At 35.8% G+C, this 11,994-nt stretch overlaps 1 protein-coding gene across 1 annotated transcript; it reads right to left on the reverse strand.

Moving 5' to 3' along the window:
* Positions 1–89: 89 nt before the first annotated feature.
* Positions 90–7,381, reverse strand: atp6v0cb (ATPase H+ transporting V0 subunit cb). Its single transcript, XM_032574156.1, has 4 exons — positions 7,246–7,381; positions 7,087–7,168; positions 2,248–2,431; positions 90–970 (listed from the first exon to the last, which is right to left on the reverse strand). The coding sequence occupies exons 2-4, from the start codon at positions 7,157–7,159 to the stop codon at positions 766–768; spliced, it is 462 nt and encodes a 153-aa protein (XP_032430047.1). The 5' UTR covers positions 7,160–7,168; positions 7,246–7,381; the 3' UTR covers positions 90–765.
* Between the last annotated feature and the right edge of the window lie 4,613 nt (positions 7,382–11,994).

Here is an 11,994-nt window from a genome sequence, read left to right on the forward strand (position 1 = left end):
ATGAGGGTTTTTTGTTTTTGTTTTTAACGCCTGGAATGGAGGAACAGCCACAGATGAGATGAGAAGGTCGTGAAAAATGAGCTGGAATGTGGAAATCACAGCGGCGAGACCCGACATCTTTAATGCAAACAGCAGCAGCACTACGAGGAAAAAACACTGACGTTTAAAAAACAAAAAACCAGAAATGTTCATAAAGCTACACGCCACCAGCGACAGACCAAAAGCAATCTTAATCAAAAAAAAGAGGAAATCCAACCACTTATCACAACCCACAGTGCATTAAACCTAGTGATATTTATGTATTTATATATGTATAATATCTTGGACAATTAGACTTTTGCTGCATCTCAACAGTTCAGTGAACACGTCATTATAAATAAAAATCAGCAGAACAAAAATCTCAAGTCCATACATGTTTTTTTACAAACAGATCCTTGTGATTGTTGTTTTTAATAATAATATTACAGCTCCCAGGTTGATGTGGGGAAAAGCAGAGCCGCCTCTGAAGAAAGTGGAGGGAGAAAACGAGTCTTTATCCGACAATTTCTATTTTTTTCTTTAAACACACGCACACAGGACAGACAAATCACTACATTGCGCATTTACAAGTTGACTATCAAATTGGGACGACTGTACACATTGTTGAGAAAAGACCATATTTATGGAGCCAGTATTTCATTTCCTCCATATTTTCTCTATTTTTCTTTTTTTACACTTTTTCCCCTCCAGCAGCAACTTTTAAAGGACCAATGTAGCGGCTTCGTGTTACTTCGTGGAGAGGATGAGGGCAACGATGAGGCCGTACAGACCCAGGACCTCGGCGAAAATCAGGATGAGGATCATGCCCACGAAAAGCCGGGGCTGCTGGGCCGTTCCCCGCACGCCGGCGTCGCCCACGATGCCGATGGCGAAGCCGGCCGCCAAGCCGCTCAGGCCCACGCTCAGCCCGGCGCCCAGGTGGAGGAAACTCCTGCGCACAAAAACAACGGGCAGAAACGGTCACTAAAATAAATCGACAGCAGAAGTTTTTATACAGAGATTAAAGAAGCAATTAAACCACTGGAGTAACAAAAAAACCCAAACGTTTAATTAATCGTAAACATCTCACAGTATTAAGGTCATAAAAATAAATTAAAATTGAAGGAATAAAGTCGTATCATGAGAATAACATTGAAATAATACAAGAAGTCGTAGCATTACGAGAATTTGTACAAGAATAAAGTCGTGATTATGAGAAATGAATCTTTTTTTAAAGTCATATTTCGAGAAGTCGTACGAGAATAATTTGGAAATATTATTATTGTACGAATAATAATGAGTAACATAATCCAGTTACATTAGATGCGATGTTCGCAGCATCAATTTACGAAAACATCGGAATACAAAAACGTCAAAATATGAGAAATTTAAAAAATTTTTGAAAATGGTTATATTTCGAGAAGGCGTTTGAAAATATAGTACAAAAATAAAGTTGTAGTGTTAAGAGAATAAAATTGTAATATTGATTTTATTCTCATTGCTACAACTACTTAAGTCTCATAATTCTAACAGAATGAAGTAATAACTTTATGGGAAACAAAAAAACAACTATTTTTTATTAAAACAATTTTTTTCCTCGTAATTTTAAGATGTTCTAGTAAAATTGTATTTTTATTCTGCTAACATAACAACGTTCTCGTAATTATTTCATCATACTTTTCACTTTTTTTTAGGGTTTTGATCATTTTAAGCCTAATCGCCCAGCTCTACATTAAATGTTATAAATATATTAACAGGAAAAGGCAGAGTTAGACAGTCTTATACTATGAATATGAAATTAAAAACGTATCGCGATAAGCGTTTCATATCAGTTGATATCGTCAATCATTACGTGTTTTTTGTTTTTGTTTTAAATATCTAAAACATTTCCAAACTATTGTCAGAACCGTTCCCGTTTTATCCAGTTTTCTCTCCACATTGTTTTTATTTTTTAGCAGTTATGAGGCAAAGTGGGGAAACCTGAAACTGCCCCAGTTACTCAGCAGGTCGTTGCTAGGTAACCAAAGTTGGGGGAACTTGAAACTGATTCTTACCCAGCAGATTGTTGCTAGGCAACCCAAGAACGAGCCAGATAGTTGATTCCAACAACCTAGAATATTCTACATGTTGAATGCGCTACCGGATGTATTAGCTATTGCAGTATATATAGTTATTGATTTATTGGTGATGAGAATATTATTGTAAAACGTATCTAAACATAAAGCTTACTTGTAAAGAGTGATTTTGTCTGAGAGGTTGTTTGCGATCAGCACTGCTACTACCAGCCCGTAGATGGCTATGATACCAGCCATGACCACGGGGATGATGGACTTCATGATGAGCTCCGGCCGCATCACAGACATGGCGGCGATGCCTGTGCCGCTCTTAGCCGTGCCGTAGGCCGCTCCCAAGGCTGGAATGACACAAAAACAAACACAGGCTAATGGGTTAGCATCAGAGAGGCTAGCAGGCGACAGAAACAGTGAAGCACAGCTGGAAAATAAAGCAGAAGTGGAACTATTGTATCAGATTCTGTTCCTCTAAATAAAAACCCATCATGGCTTCACTGGGGTATTTCACCTTCAGTCAAAGGGAAACTACAATCAACTTTTTAAGAGGGATGGGCCTGATGGAAAAGGGCATCAAAAGAGGAACGTCACACACAACCAGCAGACCACAGAAGCCGTCAGCAACAGTACGAAGCAAACAGCCATTAACGACTGATTCAACAAGAACCTGCAGGTGAAGCAACAAAATATTATTTTAGTCGATTATTCTTATTAATCCAATTTTAAAAATTGCCACGTTCTGCTGATTTTTCATTTAACCACTTAAGCTTTTTTTATACAATATTAAAAGTATAATAAAATATCCAAATGAACAATTTATAATAAATATTTTATTGCCTAAAAAGCTAAAACAGCATCCTTTAGTGAATTTGAAGCTAAACTTTGCCACTTGCTGCATTTTGGCTGAAATATATTTACAGACAAAACTTTTTTATTATTTTAAACATAAAACATATACTACTTTGTATATTTTCTTAATTATTGCTCTGTATGTTTATTCAGCAATTGGCTGAGAAAAAAACTCAAATTATTTGTATTTACCAGTTTGTGACTATTTGATTACTTTTTCCTGGTATTTGTTATGCAGGAGTTCCCATGAAATTACTATTTAATTCTCCTGATATTATGACTTTATTCTGGTAATTAACTTCATTTTCATAATTAAAAATATAAATAAATCTTAAGACTGGCCACAATATTTAATCTTGGAGTTGATCCAAATTAAAAATCTAACATTTGTCAAACAAGATGGCGGCTCTGGATGCTGAACTATGGAAACCAAAAGAGCACATTGGTTTAATTTTTTTAATAAATAAAAATCTGGATTTTCCAAAAATTCAATTAATCTCCCTTCCTGCAGGTGGCAGTGTTTCTTACTTCTACTACACTGCTGTCTCTCCAGTTGAGGTCTGATAGAGTAACAAAAAGTTTTATTACTGTCAGAAGACATGTTCTCCATGAGAGCAGAGACAATTACTGCAAAAAATATCAAAAAACTCCTTTTTTGCCAATATTTCTAATGTGGCGCTACAAAATTAGTGATTTTAATTGTGCAAAAGGTAAAGAAATAAAAGTGAAATTTTGCAGGGACTGACAGATACTTGGGGGAAAATTGTTCAATTTCTTCATTTATTTTGAAGCTTTTTAATCTAATCTTCTGAGCAGGATTTTTTGAGAAAATTAACTAGATATACAAAATGATGCTGATTAAATCTGAAAAGACTCCAGATTTCCCAGCCTGAAGCGTTCCTGCACTGGGAGTCTCTCCTGCTAACTACAGCAGGCTGTTCGGCCGCCATGTTGCCTCCATCTCTCCTGATGCATCGCCACACTGACGCCATCAGAAGGTTAAATCAGCCCCGTCTGTCTGAAGTCAGTCAGAGCAAAACGTTTAGCAAACCAAAACAAAGAAGCAGTCCGACTTTAGACGCTTAAAGCAACTTTGATTCTTAACCAAGCCTGAAATAAAAATGACAGCATGGTCAAAAGACGCAGAGTTGCTAATAATCAGATTAAATATTGCCTTAAATGTCTGGCTGGACAGAGATGTGGATGACTAAGGAGAGAAACCCCCCACCAGATTACTGTCATCCTGTCTCAGCAGGAAGATTCTGTGGAGGCAAAACCTCTGGATTATAATCCTAATCCTCCTCGCTCCCTACCAGAGCGTTTGGGAAACGGGACGCCCCATGACGTCTGATGACATCAGAGCAGAAAGTGCCTCCAACAAAAGGGTGAAAATAAAATTACAAATTACAGCAGGGGGCTCTCTGAGTTACAGAGAGAAAAACCAGAAGTGGTTTTTACCAAATTACAGCGTAGAGCTAGACCAAACAGAAAAGGAAGAACATTTTTAAAGTAGTCTTTCAAAATGTGCAGTGTGAAAACATAAATTACAGCAACCACGGCAAATTAGGGCCATTGTAAATAGAAGAAAAACATTTCCACCAAATAAAAAAGAGAAAAAGAAAAAAGAAACTCAAATGGTTTAATATAACAAAGTGGAACTTTGAGCTCCAAAAGTTGGAAGTTTGCTAAAAAGAAAATAAAAATATTAGAATTGCTCTAGAAAAAACATGGAAGTTTCTTTCATGAGTCAGAAATTTACTGGAAAAACAAAATTAAAACTTTATTTAAAAAAAATATATATATATATGAACTCTAAAAGGAGCTCTTTAGGATTAATGAAGTGTTTTTGAATTAAATTTACAATAATGACAGAAAGGAAATAAGGTGCTACTGAAAATGTTTAAGTTTGTCATATGAAGCAGAGCTTCACACATTTTAAATCAGGACAAGTGAAACATCAATCTGTGAACTTTTCTTTTAGCAGGAAATGCAACACTTTACCACCTGCCAATGCGTCTTTGCTTCTTTTTAATTTTACGTGAATGTCTCCACTCTGCAGGATCTTTCCATCTGAATCCCAAATCAAGAATCAACACAATCCCAGCCCTTTTTTCTGCAAAAGCAATCCTGTAAAATGATTTATTACTGGAAAAAGCAGAACTTAAAAATCAACTGGTTGATCATTTATAAGTGGCGAGTAGTGGTGTGCAACGCTGCATATTTTAGTAACAATCCCACCAATTGTTATTATTTGGGTTTAATATATAAAACTTCTCAATTGTAGGTGTTTTTGTGGCTTTTCCTTTTAATTACTTGGTTAAAACTAAGGACAGAATTTGGACAAAGTTTATAGATTCCTACAAAATATTTTAGTAACATACTTGCACAATAAACAGAAAATAACTGTATTTTTACTTTAAATAAAATTAAAGAAAAAAAAATCTAATTTCACTGTAAATCAAACCAACAAAACTTAAGAGGGAAACTGAAACTAAAGTATCGATCTTACCACTTATTGATCCGATACTGGTGTTTTGGATCAATCCACCCACCTGCACTGGTGAGTCAAATACTGATTATTTTTTCATTAAATTAATTAGAAATAGTAAGTTACATCATTCAGAAACTATTAAAAGTAATAACAGCGCCACGTCCTCATAAGTTTGATATCTTTTTTAAACAACAAAAGTTTTTTTTTTCTGATTTGGTTTTTTGATGCATCAACCAAAATCATTTTGATTCACTTTGAGTTTAATATAATAAATAAGCATGTATATAAATACAAATGACTGTATATTTTTTTGTCTCTATCAAAAGACATGCATCACATTTTTATTTTTATCCGCTATACAGTCAAGGGGGACAAAAAGTCCTTCAACAAAGCTTGAAGTTAGCAAAGTTTGAGTTTATATCAAGTAATATCTTAAGTTATATCATAAGCTACAGTTTGTCAAGTTTTCTACCAGTTATCTGAATTCAAATCCGAATTTCACCCATAATACAGGATATAATAATAATATGCCGATATCTGATAGTGACAAACATTAGCATGAAAATTAGCTTCTGACTCACTTTTAAATCAGGAATAGTGGAAAACTAGGAAATAAATCCATAAAATCACCAAGTTTTAAAGTAGCACTTCTTCATAAATTTGATATATTTTTTAAAAATCTGAAAGTTTTTTTTCTGAACACATCCACTGCCGATTTACACATTTAAAAGTTTAAAGGTGTATTTCAGGGAATCACTAGCCAGATGGCCAAGTCAGAAGTCTCATCATGTGATAATCATGTGACTTCGTCATTCCTTTGAGGAATAGGAAGTCAGCCAGCTGATCACGGTTTCTGATTGATATTTAAACTATAAAGAAGCTTTTTAAAAAGATTTATTTAAAAAAGCTTTTAAAAAAAAGATATCAGCATGAAATTAAAGCCACACCTTCATGTTTACTAAATATTTTACGCAACGATTGCCTAATACATACAGCTTACGTGGGATGGTGTGTACTCGATCTCTAATGTATTTGCTCTATGATCTCAACTTTTAACATTGCTTAAGCATCAACTTTGCAACACTTTTTAATTATTCTTAATGAATTTGTAAAGTGTAAATGGCAGCTTTGTGGAGAAAGTAGCAATTAGCTTAATCAGCTATTAATGCACCAACCACACGATTAAATTTAAGGAGGAACAAGTTAAAGTTTGTCGTCAAATGTACAGTTCAATTTTGTTTTCTGTACGTGTAATATTATAATTATATAACTCATGTTTTGTCCTTTCGCTTTGCCAGAGTAATTTGAAGTGAGGCTAGCGTCAATGCTAACACACACGGCTACCACCAGCTAGTTAACCAGCCTTAGCTCGTTATAGCTAGCTATGGTTAAGAAGTGAAAGCAAAGAAACCCAATAAATACAAATAGGGCGGTTTTAAAAATAATTTTAAATCTCTTTCTGCCTTACAGCTAGGACAAATGACAGCTAACGATTAGCAATGAATCGCTAGCATTCCGGATAGCTAAATGAGCTTTAAGAGGAGCACCGCGGTTAGCTAATGACACTTTATGGGATTTAAGCTCATTTATCTGTAAATACAAACAGACATTTGAGTGACAAACATTAAAAATCATTTAAAGAAAGTGTGTGTTACTTACCGCTGAACACCATAGCCGCGGAGGCTCCCATCACTGCGAAGAACGGTGAGTACTCTGGGGTTGCGCCCGACATTCTGTCTCACTAAATAAAGTATAAAAATAAAGCAAATGTACAAAAATAATAACAATTAGCGATGAACCAAAAGAGGAAATGCGCACTTTAAAGGAGGCAATGGAAAAGGCCACGGGCTTGTGAAGCAACGGCGGGTAAACCAGGAACCGTCCAATAACCTAACTACCAGTGTAAACGGGAGAGTCACGACTCCTGAGATAAATAGCCGGCGCAGCAGCACAAAATGGCGAACCGGAAAGGATCACCTGACTGACCGAATGGATGGAAACTTTCAATTCACTCGGCGACGGGGAGGTTATGACAAACTTTTATATTAAACACTGCGACGTAGAAAATATATTCAAATCGTAAGTAATAGTTCAATGTTAGAAATAAATGTATATATTCGATGTTGTGTTTAAATTTGTTGCTTATTTTCATTGTAGTTATCAGAGGTTCACCCCCCCCCTATCAGGTATCCATTTGGTTTGCTCCTTGGCAGGCTTTCCCGTTGATATTTACGTCATATTAATTGCAAATGCGGGGAAACCGTGTAAATCTAGAAATTCACACATATTTTCTTAAGTGTCTACCTAAAATTTGTTGATATTTTTCTTCAAATAATTATTAACATTTTAGCTAATGAAGTCAATGAGGCAAACTCTACTATGGGGGATCCTGTGCTGGTATAGGACACTGTTGACCATGGTAGGTATTGAATAAACTTTAGTACTTGACTGGTTCCAATCTTACCTAAAGAACAAGAATTTTTTTTTGTGCCAATAGGTAACTTCTCATCAGAGCTAATAGAAATCACATGTGGGGTCCCACAAGGTTCCAGCTTTGGCTCCCTGTAATTTAATATTAGCTTGCTCCCACAGGTTCAGATAGCAACAAATAATACAATAAGCTTCTGTTACCACTTCATTAAAACATGAAAAAAAATATTAAGTTCAGGAATAAAAAAATATATTTTATTTGCAGAGTGCACAGAATCATTATCATTTAATAATTTGCTAATTTAGTCAGGTGGTGACATGTGACAGCATAATGACTATTTTAATAGTCAATGGGTGGGGGCTAAAATGGCTCTGCTGCACAAAAAGAATAAAATTATGAATAAAAATGTTATTTTAATTAATGCATTTTTCTGTTTTACTTTCAAAAGTCCTGAGCTGTAAACTTTGAATTGTGTTTCTGGTGCATCCATAAATCTAATGCGCAAACAACAGCAATGGATGACGAACACACTTCTCTTGGCCCAGTGTGTCATGATTTGGTGGTGAGGCAGAGGCAGCAGACTCAGGTAGAGGTAAATAAGATGGTTTAAAGAAAATCAAAGTCCAAAAGACCAGGTAGCACAAAAGGAGCACAGGGCAAATGCTCACAACTGGTGACACAGGCAAACACGACGAGGACCCGACGAGGAACAAAGAACACAGGTGGGGTTAAATACACAGAGGGTAATCAAGGAGACAAGAAACACCTGGGAACAATCAAGGGGAGACAGGACAACACCGAGACTAAGAGACACAGAAACTCAAAATAAACACAGATAAGGAACAGATCCTGACACAGTGGGGGTTAATTTCTGCTTTTAAAAACAGCAATTTAATGGGACACTGGAAAAGACCATTTTTGTGTTCATGTTGTGCTAAGAACACTTAGCCTATTAGCAAATCCATTCAAGCGTGAAATAGCATCTCAGTGCTCAGATACTGTAATTAAAGGTGCAGTATATAACTTTTATAAAACAATGTTTATTACATATTTGTTAAAGCTGCATGAGAAGATAATCTGTGAAAAGATCAATCTTTACCTCCCTGATCCACTATTGCCGTCTGAAGAAATGGCAAAACAACCAATCAGAGCCAGCGGGAGAGTCTTAGCGCTGTCTATCACTCTTGTGTACTTGGTGTTAAATGTTCTAACAGTGGAGAAACAGGAAAACCGTTTATCCGCAATTGTCTGTGGCTATGCTAACTAGCCTGAGCATTCACAACAGTCTATGCTAGCTGCTGTTGATCAGAGAGCAATGGGGTGATTGACAGCGCAAAGACCCGCCTCTTGGCTCTGATTGGTTGTCTCTGGTTGTCACTGGGAAAAAGCAGAGGAGCTCAAATTTTTCACAAATTATCTGTCTCATACCAAACTGTCACAACATGCTGACAGTTTCAACAAATGCATAAAAAAATATTTTGATAAAAGTTACATACTGCAGCTTTAATCAAGTCCCACCACTTATTAAAATGCCCAAAATTTTACCATTTAATTATTTAATCTCAATAAAAAATTTAAATAATTATGGAGTTCTTGATTTTGGCGCTTCTGGCCCTCCATATGTATCACCCTGCTGCAGAGGGAGTTTCACTGTCGGCTGTGACATGCAACGATGTGGCATGTGAGCCCGTAGGTGGGTTGGCTGCAGCTTCCAGCTCTGGATTTACACAGAGAGGAACAGGGGATCAGGCAGGCAGGGCTCCCCCAGACGAAGACAGAGTTGACGTCTGCAGTTCTTCTTCCTCCATGATTTTTCTGCATTGCCGGGTCAAGTCAGCGCTGCTCAACCCTTCCCTCCACCCATAGTTCAGGGTAAAGCCCTACAACTCGTGATGCAGCGTCTACATGCATCACCTCCAGCCTCCTTCCTCTTTGACGCGAACATTTCCACAACTGCTGAGACTGAATTATGAAACAGAGGAGATGCACCAACAACAAGGTCACAGCCAGGAGGATCATACTCGTATTTTCTCTTTCTCTGAGTTCCATCGATTCAAAATTAGCAGTGAGAATGAAAAAACACTGTGCAGTTCTGTGTAACCAGCTCATGTAACAGCATGGAGTAACATGATAACCCTGGTAGTGAATCGTTTCCTGTTTGCTTTGGGGGAATCCGTATGTTGCAGATGAATGACCCATTTATACACAGACATGCACACTGACACCAAACGATGTTTATCCTTCAGCTGTTATTTCAATGTCTTTCTAAAATCTTTGAAATGTCAAAACAGGAAATGACTCGTATTTTCTTTCATCTGATCAAGCTAAGCTCTTTTGTAAACTTGCAGAGTCAAAAATTAACAGCAATAATTTGGGTCATAAGAGTCATTTTTCAAAGTCATATTTTCACCTTGTTATTTATTCATTTATAAATGTTGCAGTTTCAACTAAATATTTAATTAGCAAGCTATTTTTTAGTTTAAACTAAAAATTTAACTAAGAAGGTAAATATTTATCTTGCTAACTAAATGTCTATTTTTAAGCATGCTAAAAATTTAAATTGCTAACTAAAGATTTAGCTCTGAGCTAAATATTCAATTGGCTGAATATTTACTCTGAAGCTAAATATGCAGCTTTAAAATAAATACTTCATTAGCAAGCTAAATATTTATATATATATTATATATATATTCCTTTATTTAACCAGGTAAACCCCGTTGAGATCTAGATCTCATTTTCAAGAGGGACCTGGGCAAAAAAATTTGCAATAGGCTACATAGCAACCTGGTTACAAGATACAAACAATTAATACATATGCACAAGTATAAAACAATAAAAACAATTGTTAGCTTCCTAGCTAACAATGTAGTTTTAAGCAAGCTAAGTATTTAAATTTACATATTTAAAACAAAATATTTAATGTTAAACTATATACATGAAGCTAAATATTTATATTGCTAACTACATTTTTAGCTACATGCTAAAAATGCATTAGGTAAATATTTAGTTTGAGGCTAAATATTCAGATTTAAACAAAAAAAAATGAGATATCTAACCAAATATTTAATTTGAATCAGACTTTAATAAATCAATGAATGACATGGTGAAAATATCACCAAACTAAATAACTCACCACTTTACAAAAGAAACCCCATATTTTACAAAGAAATCAACCAGATCAAACAATTAACTTATTGCCATTAACATTTCTGTAAGGAAAAGCTGCACAAGTCCAGTGAGGGGTGGAGTCAGAGGAAAACCCTCTCGGTGCGTAGACTTAAACACTTAAGCATCTTAATGCTGCAGGCAGGAAAGCAGGTTTTCAGAAGATGTGCCAGACCAACACCCAAAGGAGCTGCTAAAAATAGCCGCGCATGCGTGAATCCTTGAATGAACAGCGCTGGCCTAGTGAACAGAATCGGTACCGCTCAGTGTAACGAGGGAATTACATTACAAGCCCCGCTTTGTTACTTGAGATGCAGACACGTTAAAAGCTGAAATGCTTTCATTCTAAATAAATAGGTTATATTTTGTTTTCAAAGGACCGACATCAATTGTTTTTAGGCTGCCTCGTTAAATGCCTTGGAAAAAAATATTAATTTCAGTTTCCAGAGGCACAAAGTTCAGTGTATCGAAAACAGGAAGGTTTTTTTTACACATACTTGAATATCTGAGTCATTTTCACCAAATGTTTTCCAGTCATGCAGATCACTGTCAGCTTCCAAACAAAAATAGAGAATGTGCCTGAAAAACCATGTCCGAGTAAAACAGACGTAGCTTTGGGCTAAAGATTTAGCATCTATGAAGACAGAAATGCTGCAGCTTTTAGATTAGAACATGTAACTGTTGTATATACACATAACTTTATACATACATATACAAAGGAACTGAGATGCAATGTTAAAAATAGGGAGTTAGGAGGGAAGCCATTTTTATTTTTTATGAATTATTTCTCTACATTTTGTTTTTTTACAAGCATCAACTGTAGTACTGTGTGGCTTTGGGGTTTGAATTGCAAATCTTGTGAACTTAAAAGATAAAACTTTTTTTAAAAATGCAACCATTGCTGTTTTGCCATTCTGGATTTTGAGGACTTTGATTTTTCCCTCTGAAATTCTGGTTTCAAGTTGCTGTTA

The sequence above is a fragment of the Xiphophorus hellerii genome, chromosome 10 (genome assembly GCF_003331165.1).
Source record: "Xiphophorus hellerii strain 12219 chromosome 10, Xiphophorus_hellerii-4.1, whole genome shotgun sequence".
Lineage (NCBI taxonomy): Eukaryota > Metazoa > Chordata > Actinopteri > Cyprinodontiformes > Poeciliidae > Xiphophorus > Xiphophorus hellerii.